This window comes from Halichoerus grypus, chromosome 6 (assembly GCF_964656455.1).
Source record: "Halichoerus grypus chromosome 6, mHalGry1.hap1.1, whole genome shotgun sequence".
NCBI classification, from domain to species: Eukaryota; Metazoa; Chordata; class Mammalia; order Carnivora; family Phocidae; genus Halichoerus; species Halichoerus grypus.
The window spans coordinates 111,511,747-111,527,682 of record NC_135717.1 but is presented as its reverse complement, the minus strand read 5'-3'; the positions used below and the strand labels follow the sequence as shown (position 1 = coordinate 111,527,682).

The following is a 15,936-nucleotide window of genomic DNA, read 5'->3' as shown; positions in this document are numbered from 1 at the left end:
CATTGTTTACGTATAACACCCAGTGCTCCATTCAATACGTGCCCTCTTTAATATCATCACCAGGCTAACCCATCCCCCCACCTCCCTCCCCTCTAGAACCCTCCGTTTGTTTCTCAGAGTCCATAGTCTCTCATGGTTTGTCTCCCCCTCCGATCTCCCCCCCTTCATTTTTCCCTTCCTACTATCTTCTTTTTTTTTTTTTTTTTTTTAACATGTAATGTATTATTTGTTTCAGAGGTACAGGTCTGTGATTCAACAGTCTTACACAATTCACAGCACTCACCATAGCACATACCCTCCCCAATGTCTATCACCCAGCCACCACATCCCTCCTGCCCCCCACCACTCCAGCAATCCTCAGTTTGTTTCCTAAGATTAAGAATTCTTCATATCAGTGAGATCATATGATACATGTCTTTCTCTGATTGACTCATTTCACTCAGCATAATACCCTCCAGTTCCATCCACATCGTTGCAAATGGCAAGATTTCATTCCTTTTGATGGCTGCATAATATTCCAGTGCGTGTGTGTGTGTGTGTGTGTGTGTGTGTGTGTGTGTGTGTGTGTGTATCTTCTTTATCCATTCATCTGTCGATGGACATCTTGGCTCTTTCCATAGTTTGGCTATTGTGGACATTGCTGCTATAAACATTGGGGTGCACATACCCCTTCGGATCACTACATTTGTATCTTTGGGGTAAATAACCAGTAATGCAATTGCTGGGTTGTACGGTAGATCTGTTTTCAACTTTCTGAGGAACCTCCATACTGTTTTCCAGAGTAGCTGCACCAGCTTGCATTCCCACCAACAGTGTAGGAGGGTTCCCCTTTCTCCGCATCCTCGCCAACATCTGTAGTTCCCTGTCTTGTTAATTTTAGCCATTCTGACTGGTGTGAGGTCATATCTCATTGAGGTTTTGACTTGGATTTCCCTGATGCCGAGCAATGTTGAGCACTTTTTCATGTGTCTGTTGGCCATTTGGATGTCTTCTTTGCAGAAATGTCTGTTCATGTCTTCTGCCCATTTCTTGATTGGATCATTTGTTCTTTGGGTGTTGAGTTTAACAAGTTCCCTATAGATTTTGGATACTAGCCCTTTATCTGATAAGTCATTTGCAAATATCTTCTCCCATTCTGTTGGTTGTCTTTTGGTTTTGTTGACTGTTTCTTTTGCTGTGCAAAAGCTTTTTATCTTGCTGAAGTCCCAATAGTTCATTTTTGCCCTTGCTTCCCTTGCCTTTGGCGATGTTTCTAGGAAGAAGTTGCTGCAGCTGAGGTCCAAGAGGTTGCTGCCTGTGTCCTCCTCAAGGATTTTGATGGACTCCTGTCTCACATTTAGGTCTTTCAGCCATTTTGAGTCTATTTTTGTGTGTGGTGTAAGGAAATGGTCCAGTTTCATTCTTCTGCATGTGGCTGTCCAATTTTCCCAACACCATTTGTTGAAGAGACTGTCTTTTTTCCATTGGACATTCTTTCCTGCTTTGTTGAAGATTAGTTGACCATAGAGTTGAGGGTCCATTTCTGGGCTCTCTATTCTGTTCCATTGATCTATGTGCCTGTTTTTTTTTTTTTTTAAAGATTTTATTTATTTATTTGAGAGAGCGAGAATGAGAGACAGAGAGCATGAGAGGGAGGAGGGTCAGAGGGAGAAGCTGACTCCCTGCCGAGCAGGGAGCCCGATGTGGGACTCGATCCCGGGACTCCAGGATCATGACCTGAGCCGAAGGCAGTTGCTTAACCAACTGAGCCACCCAGGTGCCCTATGTGCCTGTTTTTGTGCCAGTACCATACTGTGTTGATGATGACAGCTTTGTAATAGAGCTTGAAGTCCGGAATTGTGATGCCACCAGCTTTGCTTTTCTTTTTCAACATTCCTCTGGCTATTCAGGGTCTTTTCTGGTTCCATACAAATTTTAGAATTATTTGTTCCATTTCTTTGAAAAAAGTGGATGGTATTTTGATGGGGATTGCATTAAATGTGTAGATTGCCCTAAGTAGCATTGACATCTTCACAATATTTGTTCTTCCAATCCATGAGCATGGAACATTTTTCCATTTCTTTGTGTCTTCCTCAATTTCTTTTTTTTTTTTTTTAAAGATTTTATTTATTTGAGAGAGAGAATGAGATAGAGAGAGAGCATGAGAGGGGGAGGGTCAGAGGGAGAAGCAGACTCCCTGCTGAGCAGGGAGCCCAATGTGGGACTCGATCCCGGGACTCCAGGATCATGACCTGAGCTGAAGGCAGTCGCTTAACCAACTGAGCCACCCAGGCGCCCCTCTTCCTCAATTTCTTTCATGAATATTTTATAGTTTTCTGAGTACAGATCCTTTGCCTCTTTGGTTAGATTTATTCCTAGGTATCTTATGGTTTTGGGTGCAATTGTAAATGGGATCGACTCCTTAATTTCTCCTTCTTCTGTCTTGTTTTTGGTGTATAGGAATGCCACTGATATCTGTGCATTGATTTTATATCCTGCCACTTTACTGAATTCCTGTATGAGTTCTAGCAGTTTTGGGGTGTAGTCTTTTGGGTTTTCCACATAAAGTATCATATCATCAGCAAAGAGTAAGAGTTTGACTTCTTCCTTGCCAATTCAGATGCCTTTTATTTCTTTTTGTTGTCTGATTGCTGTGGCTAGGACTTCTGATACTATGTTGAACAGCAATGGTGATAGTGGACATCCCTGCCGTGTTCCTGACCTTAGGGGGAAAGCTCTCAGTTTTTCCCCATTGAGAATGATATTCGCTGTGGGTTTTTCATAGATGGCTTTTATGATATTGAGGTATGTACCCTCTATTCCTATACTCTGAAGAGTTTTAATCAAGAAAGGATGCTGTACTTTGTCAGATGCTTTTTCTGCATCTATTAAGAGGATCATATGGTTCTTGTCCTTTCGTTTATTAATGTATTATATCACATTGATTGATTTGCAGATGTTGAACCCATCTTGCAGCCCAGGGATAAATCCCACTTGGTCGTGGTGAATAATCCTTTTAATGTACCGTTGGATCCTATTGGCTAGTATTTTGGTGAGAATTTTTGCAACCATATTCATCAGGGATATTGGTCTGTAATTCTCCTTTTTGATGGGGTCTCTGTCTGGTTTGGGGATCAAGGTAATGGTGGCCTCATAAAATGAGTTTGGAAGTTTTCCTTCCATTTCTATTTTTTTGGAATAGTTTCAGAAGAATAGGTATTAATTCTTCTTTAAATGTCTGGTAGAATTCCCCTGGGAAGCCATCTGGCCCTGGGCTCTTGTTTGTTGGGAGATTTTTGATGACAGCTTCAATTTCCTTAGTGGTTATAGGTCTGTTCAGGTTTTCTATTTCTTCCTGGTTCAGTTTTGGTAGTTGATACATCTCTAGGAATGCATCCATTTCTTCCACAGAGACCTGGCAGGCCAGAAAGGACTGGCATGATATATTCAGAGCACTAAACGAGAAAAATATGCAGCCAAGAATACTATATCCAGCTAGGCTGTCATTGAAAATAGAAGGAGAGATAAAAAGCTTCCAGGACAAACAAAAACTAAAGGAATTTGCAAACACGAAACCAGCCCTACAAGAAATATTGAAAGGGGTCCTCTAAGCAAAGAGAGAGCCCAAAAGTAACATAGACCAGAAAGGAACACAGACAATATACAGAAACAGTCACTTTACAAGCAATACAATGGCACTAAATTCATATCTTTCAATAGTTACCCTGAATGTAAATGGGCTAAATGCCCCAATCAAAAGACATAGGCTATGAGATTGGATAAAAAAACAAGACCCATCGATATGCTGTCTGCAAGAGACTCATTTTAGACCCAAAGACACCCCCAGATTGAAAGTGAGGGGATGGAAAACCATTTACCATGCTAATGGACACCAAAAGTAAGTTGGGGTGGCAATCCTTATATCAGACAAGTTAGATTTTAAACTAAAGACTATAATAAGAGATGAGGAAGGACACTATATCATCCTTAAAGGGTCTATCCAACAAGAAGATCTAACAATTGTAAATATCTATGCCCCTAACATGGGAGCAGCCAATTGTATAAGGCAATTAATAACAAAAGCAAAGAAACACATCGACAACAATACAATAATAGTGGGGGATTTAACAACCCCCTCACTGAAATGAACAGATCATCTAAGCAAAGATCAACAAGGAAATAAAGACTTTAAATGTCACGCTGGACCAAATGGACTTCACAGATATATTCAGAACATTCCATCCCAAAGCAACAGAATACACATTCTTCTCTAGTGCCCGTGGACCATTCTCCAGAATAGATCACATCCTAGGTCACAAATCAGGTCTCAACTGGTACCAAAAGATTGGGATCATTCCCTGCTTATTTTCGGACCACAATGCTTTGAAACTAGAACTCAGTCACAAGAGGAAAGTTGGAAAGAACTCAAATACATGGAGGCTAAAGAGCATCCTACTAAAGAATGAATAGGTCAACTGGGAAATTAAAGAAGAATTTTAAAAATTCATGGAAACCAATGAAAATGAAAACACAACTGTTCAAAATCTTTGGGATGCAGCAAAGGCGGTCCTAAGAGGAAAGTATATAGCAATGCAAGCCTTTCTCAAGAAACAAGAAAGGTCTCAAGTACACAACCTAACCCTATACCTAAAGGAGCTGGAGAAAGAACAGCAAATAAAGCCTAAATCCAGCAGGAGAAGAGAAATACTAAAGATCAGAGCAGAAATCAATGAAATAGAAACCAAAAGAACAGTAGAACAGATCAACAAAAGTAGGAGCTGGTTCTTTGAAAGAATTAATAAGATTGATAAACCCCTGGCCAGACTTATCAAAAAGAAAAGAGAAATGACCCAAATAAATAAAATCATGAATGAAAGGAGAGAACACAACCAACACCAAAGAAATACAGACAATTATAAGAACATATTATGAGCAACTATATGCCAGCAAATTAGATAATCTGGAAGAAACTAAAGAGATTTTTAAAAATTTGCTATCCTTATGCCTTGTCAGTGGTTAATTTTTTATTTCAACTTGAGTGGGCATGGATATCCAGATTAAACACTGTATCTGTGTGTGTCTTGTGGGGGGGGGGTTGTTTCTGGATGAGACACTTCCTCATAATAAATCTTCATCTCTATCTCTGTCTATCTGCATCTCCTTCTGTATCTGCACATCCTATTGGTTCTGACTGTGTGGAGAACCCTGATTAATATACCCCTCACTCCCCATTTCGAATGTAAGTAATGATCCCGCCTCCTACCTAACTTAAAGTATTTGATTGGCACAGTCCATTCCCCTACAACATTTATCAGGGAGGAGATCAGAGAATTTGAGCATATCATGCTACATAAATGAGACAATTCTAAGTACATTGCCTCACTCTTTATATACTTACTCATGCAAATTTTATTGAGCTAGAAAGTATGATACAATTAATATTTAATTCCTCTCCCCACCTCAGGTTGTCCTTATAGGCAGAATCAAGGACATTGTAATCTAATAAAAGATACAGACGTGTAAACATCTAGAGGAAGAGAATGTTAAAGATACTAGAAGAGATAAAATGTAGGTCATATAGGAACACAATAGAGCAGTCAGTTCTCCTTTGGAACGTGAAGAAAGACTTAATAAAAGAGATGATACTTGAGTTTATACTGGGGAAAGATGCTGAGCAAAAGCAGAGTGAAATTGTACAGTGGCTCATTAGAAGAGCAATAAGTAGTCTAACAGCCAGTGGCTGGATGATTAGACCCACTGTGCATGGGGAAAAAAAAAAAAACACAAAAGAAGTCAGAGGGTCTTGAGTACCAGATAGGATTCTGCCTTTTATCAGAATTGATGTTTGTTAGAAAATCACCCATGGAACTCAAAACTCAGCTCAACTTTAGTTCCATCCCAAACCCACTAAGCTGGAACTTCCAGGTGTGAGACCTGACTGGGTGCATATTTTGTAAATACTTCTCTGACTAGAAATTCCCCAAGTTGTTCCCTGTCCTTTATGGGCACAGAGCTGAATGGCATTTTCTGTCATCCTTTGCAGTTAGGCAGGCCCTGCAACAAAATTCTGGCCAGTGGAATGCAAAAAGTGATGTATGTGATTTCCAGATATGTTCCTAAAACTTCCTATAGAGTCTTCCTCACCTTCTCGCCTTCTTCATCAGCCAGCTACACAGAAGACCAAGATCCCAGAGAGTCAAGGAACCACTTATTGGAATATGTCTGAAACCTCAAGTCGCTAAATGGAAAGCCACCAAGTGGAAACCCAATTTAATTGCAACATGAGCAAGAAAGGAAATTTTATTGTTAAGGTACTGGGAATTTGGTGTTGTAGACAGTATTATTACAAACCACTGGAGAGGGACGCCTGGGTGGCTCAGTTGGTTAAGTGTCTGCCTTTGGCTAAGGTCATCATCCCAGAGTCCCAGGATCGAGCCCCACGTCCCCTGGGCTCCCTGCTCAGTGGGGAGCCTGCTTCTCCCTCCGCCCCTCACCCTACTCGTGCTTTCTCTCTCTCTCTCAAGTAAATAAATAAAATCTTTAAACAAACAAACAAAACCCCACTGGTGAGCAATAAGTGGTCACTGAAAGAGTGAAGTAACACGTTCAGATTTAGACCCTAGAAAGATTGTTCTGATAAAAGTATAGAAAATGGATTGCACTGGACAAGGTGATAGTCAGGAAGACCAGTTAAGACCACCCTGCAGTTTTCCTCAGAAGAGATGATGAGATCTCTGCATGGCAGTAAGTAATAATGACAGAGAGGAGAGCAGACCGGTGAGACACAGAGGTGCTACAATCTATTTCCACCAGAAAGAGACCATTGGATATGCAAATGACAGAGCCTCCCAGTTTTCTGGTATATTGGAAACTCTAAATATTGCTCTTCAAATTCAAGAGCATTTTAATATGTTCAAAGGCAATTTTATAGTAATTTAATCATTATCAAATCTGAATAGTAATTGTTAGAGTTGTCTTTCCTGAATTGGTTATTGCTCTTTGTCTCACTTTACACATTTTGTTTCAGTCAAGAGTGACTCGTTTTAAGTGCAGACCTTTTCCTGTGTGGTTAGGTTGACGTCAACTGGACTATCCAGGTAAAATAAGGTATTCAAAGCAAGTAAGTCTATAAGCGGAACGGAAAACCACAATACTGTTTTAAAATGTCATTCTTTAAACGACCATGGTGTGGCTGAGGTGTTGCCTGGATTCCATGGTACAGGAAGGTACGTTCTTCCTAAAAGGCAAGCTGGAGTGACTCCCTGATTTAGTGCATCCAAATACAGCTGGGGAGATCCTGAAGTGCAGGGCTCAGGTGTGTGTGTCGGCTCTCGGTGAAATGCTGAAGACACTTCAGGATTTATGAAAGGTGGTGGATTACTGGCACGATGAGAAAGTCCTGATAAGAGAAGCTGCTAAAGCAATCATAAAAGGAAAGAAATAATTTAAGAACGCTAGAACAGAGAAAACCTTGAGGAATAAGTTTGGCCCAGCAGCTCCAAGGGATTACCGCCATTGATTTCAGACAACTTAGCCACTTGCTTTAAAACTAAGGAATCTGAACTTCTGTTAACAGTGAAATGTGTTAACATTGGAGTTTGTAGAGTTCAAAACAATTACAGAGAGACAGAAATCTGGGAGCAAACAGCCTAACCATGTTCAGTGGCAGCATCGGCCCAGAGCTGCTGGTGAAGGCAAACCGAGTGGGTTCCACTGAAAGGTGGACACTGCGGCGGGGGGTGGGGGGGGGTGGGCAGGTGCCCACACCTGCGATATAACCTCACATCTGCACAACTCCCTGCAGTTCACAGAATTCTTCCACATAGAGCTTTAGTTCACCCTCTTCAGAACTCTGTGAGGTATTCCCATTGGGGGGATAAGAAACTAAGGGTTATAGTGTTCAAGGGACATGTTTGTGAAGCCAGTGCTTGTCCTATCACAACACAGTTTGCTTACCTTGATGACGATTTTTAAAAATAATACATTTTGGATGGTTTCTTCAAAATATAGTTATTTCTAGAGCCCCTATTCAAATTAAGCTTTCTAAATCTGTCCATTAGCGAATCATTCTTTTTTCCTTGTTTGAATATTCATACCTAATCCCCACCCTGACGTTTGCCCGGGGGTGTGTTCAAAAGAGGTCAATTCTTTCCCCACCCCCAAGAAAAGTGAAATCATGAAATAAACCAATTCCAACGCTGGAAATTGTGTCAGGACAAATCTGTGTTGTGGGTTTATAAATGTAGTTTAAATCAGAACACCTGGCAATGAACTGAATGCTTCTGTCATTTAATTCAACCTTATCTGTTTCAATCATGAGATATAACCTGTAGATTGCATCCAGATACCTGTTAGTAATTATTTAGCTCAGATTCTTGAGAGATAAGAGTTGCTAGAAATCAAGCATCTGAACAGTTTTACAGTGTTCCTCAGGTCATCCTCACCAAAAGATCCTGTTTGAAATGGAGTCTATAGTTTGAATGGATCTTAATGAAGGATTATAATGGGAAATAATGGGGCTTTGGAGTCAGACAAATCTGCATTCAAATCTTAACTCTGTATTTGCCAGCCTTGTAACCTTGAGCAAATTAATAAACCTCTCTGCACCTTAGTTTTTATCATCTGTTAAGTAAAATTAACGATATTTACCTTCAGTGGTTAATGTGAGGATTAAATGGGATAATTTATATGCATGTAGTAAATACTCAAAATGGTAGTCTTATTCATATGAGAATTGAGCAATGATCTGGATAGAATGAAAAAAATTATTAGGGTTTGGAGCATCTATACATTTGTTTTGTTACTATATTTCTCAATTATAAGTTGTAATCGTCCTTCTCAATCATGCAGGTAAGTCCTCAAAAAGCTCAGTAGTACAATTATTTGGTATAAAGGAACTTAAGACCCTTATGAAAAATTGTGTTGGAGGATAGAGGTAAGAAATAAGCCTGTGAAATACCTTATATGTGTTTTATACTCTCTGAAGTAAAATAACTGATTCCTTACACTAAATTAAAATAATACTGTGGTATATTACACATATTAAATTAGTAATAATACTAATTTTGTTTCTCATTAAAAATGCTCAGAATGTCTATCATAAAGCATCTGTAAGACATTTTTGTTTACAAGATGTCAACTTTTATACACTGATAAAATGTTTACAAACAGGCTTTGCCTCCATCTTTGTTCTTCCCTCAAGGATGTTCCGGTCTCTCTGAATTGTTACGTGTTGGTTTTTGCTTTTCTCTTCTCATGTTGCCCACTCCACCCATACCCACCTCTGTTGTTTGTTTCATGGGCCCCGTGTCCCCTCGCCCAGGTCTCACCATGCTCCTTGGGGCACAGAGTAATGTGAGTGCTAGAATGTTTAAGAAACTAACCAACCAACTAACCTTTTGTGTAACCCCCTCAGCTATGTTGAACATCTGTTCTTGAGTCCTGTTAGGACTCCTATTAGGTAGGAGTATTGGACTCATGGTAACTTTATGCTGAAGTTCCTTCTACAAAGGCCTCCTTCCCCTGCCCAGAGTTTTAAAGCCCATTCACAGTCAAACTGCCATCTTCTATTTCCAAGATTTCATGGCAGCAACTTGCATTCATGTTCCACCATCTACCTAACCTTCTCTTTCCATTATAAATATCCACCTCTTTTTCCAGTTAGCTTCAACAAGAGTGACTTGTGAGCTATAAATACCACATCTAAACTTCTCTAGTTGTTCAGATTATAATTCAGTTCTAGTCCAGTCTAAATGCTAGTAAGCCAAATATTTATGACCTTGATTCTCTTATCTATATCAGTTCCCATTAATCACAAGCCTATGCACATCAATATGTTTAAAAATAAAAATTCGGATAAATGAGAAAAGTGCCAGTTTGCCTGTCACAAAACTAATGGACTTGCTCTCCCCCTCTTAATGGCAGGACTAGCTAATATAGGTTAGAGTTGAATTCTGAGGGGCAAAGCTGGAGGACATCAGACCAGATAGAGTAGTGAGCCATCACAGTCTGAGCAGGAAGAAACCAATAAAAGCACAATACCCAGATTGTGGCTGCATAGCCAGGAGTTTTAATTTAAAATAGGGATCAGTTCAGAGTGAGGACAGAGGATAAGCAATAATGGGGTGCTAAGGTCTTAGGTGAAAGTCAGAGAATTCAGTTGGCACCATGAGTCATCAGTTACAGGGACAGCTAAGAGTGATTTATTAGCATTACCTTTCCCGAGTTTCATATTGGGTTGTGTTGGTCATCCACAGGGTAGGCACATAATGTACCAGAACTGCTTATGGGGCCCAGTTGTGAGATATGACAGCGGTATAGACTTCCCCCCTCAACTCCGAGCGTCTGTGTTGCACAACGTCTTTGACGTGGCCTGTCAGCCAGTAGTGCCTGTGGGAATTACTTGTTGTGAAATCTGATGCTATAAAAGTAAAAGGAGATTTTATGCCTGGCTGACTCTCCGGGCAAATGGAGAACAAATAATTCTTAACACTTCTAATAGGATTCACAGGTGATCTTAGCTGTGCTAAAAGATAAGTGAGCATGATAAGTGGCCAGCATGGGGAGAGTATGAGATAACTAAGTATGGTTATATAATATAGATGGGCATGTGGTGATGAGATTTATGTCTAGGCATATATTATCAGGCATAAATTCATAGTGTTTATTTAATTTTCCATTTAAACTACTAATGAAGTACTCTATAATGTAGGATACTAAAATTGTGTCAAATTAGTACAAATTCTGCACTGCATGAAAGAAAATGCTGTAATTACTGAACAGTAGAAATATAATTGTTTATAGTCCTTAAGCATCACTGCAATTAAGGCGTCACATTTGTTATGCTTTCTTTAGAATCTGTGGTTAATGATTTTTTAAATCCTTTTTTTAACTCTTCATTTTCCCGGTTTACTACACATTTTTTTTATTTGTAATGCCCTTGATAGTCCAAAAGGTTTGGTATTCAAAAAGCTCTGTAGAGTCATAGTCTATTGGTATATGACTCAGGATTCAAGATTAAACATAGTACATGTGATTTTGACCTTTACTATTTTATTTTATTTTATTTTATTTTATTTTATTTTATTTGCTAGTCCTTAACTGGTATAAGTGCAGATGTGATGTGCTATCTAAAAGAGGTAGCAAAAGAAGGAAGGAGACCCATAGGTAGATAAATATGTCAACATTGATATACATAACTATTGGAAACCTTCAAAGACTTGGATCTTGTTTAAATGCCATTAAATGCCATTAAAATTCCATTGCTGGAAAAAAATGCCATTACTGGAAATTATTCTGTTTGTTATCAAAACTTAGGGAAAACTTTAAAGATATATTTTCATATCAGCTGATAGCCAGCTTCTCTAGTCAATCCCTAGAAACACATAAGCATAGTGCTCTAGGGTTATTTTTTTTCCATCTTCTTTTAATTAGATTACATCATTGGACCACTTTTTCCTTAACACCCACATAAAAATTCTTAATATTTTCGTAAGGACTGTATACTGATCATGAACACCCGCTTTCTAAATCAACTTCCTTCTTCATTCTACAAGACAGTGACTTTCAGAATAAAATATATATAGAGAGTGTCCTAGGTGGTATTATTTACTTGTCCTAGAGTCAAAAGTTGAATGTTTATACTATGCAAATTTGGTAATGGCCAATGTTACCACATATAAGCAATAACATGGTAAGTGTCTTTGGACACTATGGTCAATGGGTTACTATAGTAAGCTTGATCTCTGGATTTTTAGTGTCAGAGATATTTATGATTCTAAGTAGCACCAGGCATGGCTATTTAAGGTAAAAGAAACAGCAAGGGCATGGTTCCAGTTGCTTAGTAAACAATTGTAGGAAGATGTTTATTAAAGCTGGCTCTCGAGTGACAGATAAATGCATAGTTCTATTATGCATGCTAAATTCAGCATGCTGCAAGCTTAAAAGCAGATAGATCAAAACAAGAGAGATTTTAAAAATCATAAAGACAAAATACAGCTATGTCAGTATATGACAGGAAAATAATTTTGCCTTAAAAGTGATCTCCCCTAACCCCCTCAAGAACATGTAACCACAATTTATGGAACAAAATTAAAAGCACATTGGGTGTATTCCATTTTTTAACTCATCTGGCACCAAGTTAAAAAAATTAAACGGGCTGTTGTTAAACTAAGATACAAGTGAATCCCTTTATTACAAACAAAAAACTACATCACATAATTACTGATATATAATTTATATTTATTAATGTATGATGTTTAATTCTTAAAAAAACAAAACAAAAAACAAAAAAAAATGCACACACAAAACAAGCTACTTGAATAGATTCTTTCATGCACATCTTTTTCTACCTCACAAGGTTCTGCTGCATGATTTTTAGAGGAGTTCCCTTATTCAGGGTTGGCATATGTTTTTCAATTTTCATTGTCCAGAGCCATATTTACAGAAAGATGTACAAATATTGCAGATAGTAGGCTGTACAACTCTCACTTCAGTTCCTTGGTTTTCTAGCGCTTTGTGTAAATGCCAATAAATTTGAGAGTTCACCCAACTGTGCCTCTTAACCTTTGTTCCCATAGGTGAAGGGCAGGATATTTAATCAAGTAGCAATTTATCTTTAATTAGGAAAACATAATTAGGTATTATCATCTAATTGCAATTACTGGTTGGAGAAAGCCACATTTCACAAGTAGTGACCCATGCTGGATTATCGTTCTCCTCATACTGAATTTCGAATCTGTATTTGTATTTGGCAGATAGCCAAAACAAATTCAAAGGTTATCACCAGGCCTCTGTGCAATCCTGCTGTCAAAGTCACAACTCCACTGCTGAATAGGAAATAAGAGATACTTCCTAAGCCACATCACGGCTATATCTGTTTCCTGCTAAGACATCAAATGTAGATCAAAATAATTGTATACAAAAAAACCCATGTGAAGTAGGTTCGAGGACTGTTCCACACTTCAGTTCTAGTACAGTTAAAAACAGTTTAATGTCTCAAGGCACCACTATGGTTGAACATCAGATACACGGGTAATCAGCTAATCGTCTACTATGCTGTAAAGTCAGTAAATATCTTGTGCAATTGTGAAAAGCAATCTCTAGAGGACGTTAGATATACAGTAGGCACGTGTATTATAATACAAATAGAAAACAATGAGTCCTAGAAAAAGCATGTTGAGCACCGTTGTGGCATTGTTTGTGTTTCTCTACCTAACACTACGTAAACCTTACATTTACAAAAGGAAAGACTAACCTTTTTAAAGTTACACTCAAGTTTGCTTTTTGCGCTATCTCCAATTAAGGGAATCTAGTTCGTAGGCGTACTTTTAGAAGTCGTTGGGTCTGGATCAGCTTCTGTCGTGCTGGTAGATTCGTTCAAGTGCGAGCTCAAGTTTTCTGATGTGAGGTGGGAAGACTTATAGACAATCTCGTTGAAGTCGGACCTGATGCAGACCAAGGGAGGGTCGCTCAGTGGGTCTTCCACTGAGGCCTGCGTGTTTTCTCGAGTGATTCCCATGTCCTTGCTATGTTCTGACGGTGATTTTCTTTTCATGCGAGTGTAAGTTTTGTCTTGATTCTCCATGCCTTGCTCATTTTTCAAAAACCGTCCAAAGAACCAAATGAAGAATCCAAACCACACAAAAGCTATTAAACTTGGAACAAAAGCCAGACACTTGACATCAAGGCTAGCCCCTATGAATCTGCTGTGTAAGAACATATCTCCTTCAACATAGGTTTTGTTAGTCTGAGGGTTAGTGTGATTGGACCTCCATTCCCAGGAAAGTTTGGTTCTGTTCAAATCCTTTAAACTTTCTGAGTCTTTCACTGTGTATATCTTCTGCCCTGGGCCAATGTACTGTCCATATTCATGAGGCTTATAAAATATTTGGTTCTTCCACATATTAAGATCCAAAATTAAGACGAGAAAGATAATTCCATAGTTAAACCATTTACCTGCATAAAAAAAAAAGAAATACGCATATTAGTCAAAGACCTATGAAATTGCAATAGGGCTTTCTCCAATAAAATGGAGATAATGGCGTACAAGTATAAAGTGTTTATGTTTTAGGCCTGTTAGCAATTTTTTGAGATGGCTATGCTGCCATTAAGTGAATTGACAAAGGATATTTCCTAATTGTATTCTAGACACATGAAAATATGACTGTGGGTCCCAGAGTCAATAATTTATGCTACTTACACTAACCAGATTAAGCCTCCTTGTTTTATGGACACTGCAGCTGTACTCAAATTTGGTTCCATGTAGGTTATTCTCTAGAACATTTCAGTTAATGTTTAAAAACAAAGTTCTAATGAAGTTCTTAGAAAAGTCTAACATATGATTGAACATCTCTTACAGTTTTATAATTATGTGTAGGCAAGAAATAAATCATTTTGCAATGCAAACACAGCAGTATATCAATTGAATTCACATTGTTGTTTGTAGGTGACCTGTTGATTCAATCAATAATTTTCGAGCATTCAAGACTTTAAAAATAATTGCATCAAATTCTCATTGAACAGAATCCATTTATCAGACATATAAATACAACCAAAGCTGACAAACTGCTTTAGAAGACACAATTTGAAGAGGTTGTTAACTACTACAATTTCTTTGTAGTAGTTAAAATTTTCATACAAGTAAGACATTGCTTAGAGACATGTTATCTAATATAAACGCTGAAGATGCTGGGGAAAATGGAATAAAAACTGAGGGCTGTAGAATTATCTGCAGAAAGGATTTTGGAGGAAGTAGCAATTCGTGTGGTCCTTGAAAGAAGGACAGAGAATAGTCTGGAAAATGGTGCATTTCTTTTAGTGTATGTTTTTATTATGCTGCAGATAAAATAGCATACAGGAAAAGATGAGGTGAGATGAAAGAGGGGGTGAGAGGAGAGAGAAAGAAAATAATGGAGAATATTGTAGGAAGAGAATGCAGGAGAGGAACGAGAGACAAGTGAATTGAAAAAGTTCTGAGGTTCTCATCCAATATTAAGGAGGCAATAGCTAGTAGCTTCCACGATGGAAAGCAAGCTGAGAGAGTGGCTTCCAGTGCTTCTCTGTTGCAGGAGATATATACTCTCTTGCTACAAACTACATGTGCTATGAAGCCAGACTGGATGGTGAGGAAGACAGGTCCTTGAATTTGCATGACTGACCATCACCTTCTTGACTCACAAAGGTCCCTTGGAGAAACCTGTACTCTCTCTAGGTCATTTTTATTAACTCATGAATAGGGCAGTCCCTCATAAAGTGGTCCCTGTATCTAGGGTAACAGGATATCAGAAACCACTGCTAAGCAGCATCACAGAATCAGGGAGAAGAAAGGAACTCTCAGTGAGCTTGGAGTAAGGTGCTATTCTGGTGAGAACAGATGCTCAGAGAATGTTAATAGACAAGGGAAAAAGATAAAATCAGTATAAAAATTGAAGTGAATATACACTGATCAAATTAAAAAGGAACCCTGAGGATAGGAGGAGCTCTTCCCCAAACTTCCTACATTATTTTCCTCTCACCTAAGTTGAATGGTGGTGGGTGAGTTTGACCACTACACTTTGACACTAAAGAATCACTTTATGTTATTTCCCATGTGACCTGGAGTCAATATTTAGATGAGAGGGAGGAGGAGCAAATTAAAAAGGTATTAGAGGACATCAGTTAATGGGTTATCATCACCCCTCTCGAACACATCTTTACCGATCTGTGAGAGGGAGAACCACAGTCACAAAAAACTGCAGGCTAGAAATCAGCAGATGAAGCTCATCCAGACACTTAACTTAAATAATACAACCTTGGGTTACCTGTTTAATCTCTCCAGACCTCAACAGTTTTATTTTCAAATTGAGGAAACTGAACCGATGACTTCTTGTTCTATGATTCTGTCCTCTTCCCCCAAATCCTTCTACTTATTAGCTATGTGAATTCAATTTTTTATTCGGTGAAATAGAGAATAATATC

At 38.6% G+C, this 15,936-nt stretch overlaps 1 protein-coding gene across 6 annotated transcripts in view; it reads right to left on the bottom strand.

The window, feature by feature from the left end:
• Positions 1-11,814: 11,814 nt before the first annotated feature.
• The window catches only part of TMEM117 (transmembrane protein 117), a 494,145-nt gene continuing 490,023 nt past the window's right edge, over positions 11,815-15,936 (bottom strand). For all 6 annotated transcript variants that reach the window (XM_078075906.1, XM_078075905.1, XM_078075907.1 and 3 more), the window contains one exon: positions 11,815-13,935. In XM_078075906.1, the coding sequence (XP_077932032.1) occupies positions 13,289-13,935 (647 nt within the window). In that variant the 3' untranslated portion in view covers positions 11,815-13,288. The remainder of the gene's footprint in view (positions 13,936-15,936) is intronic.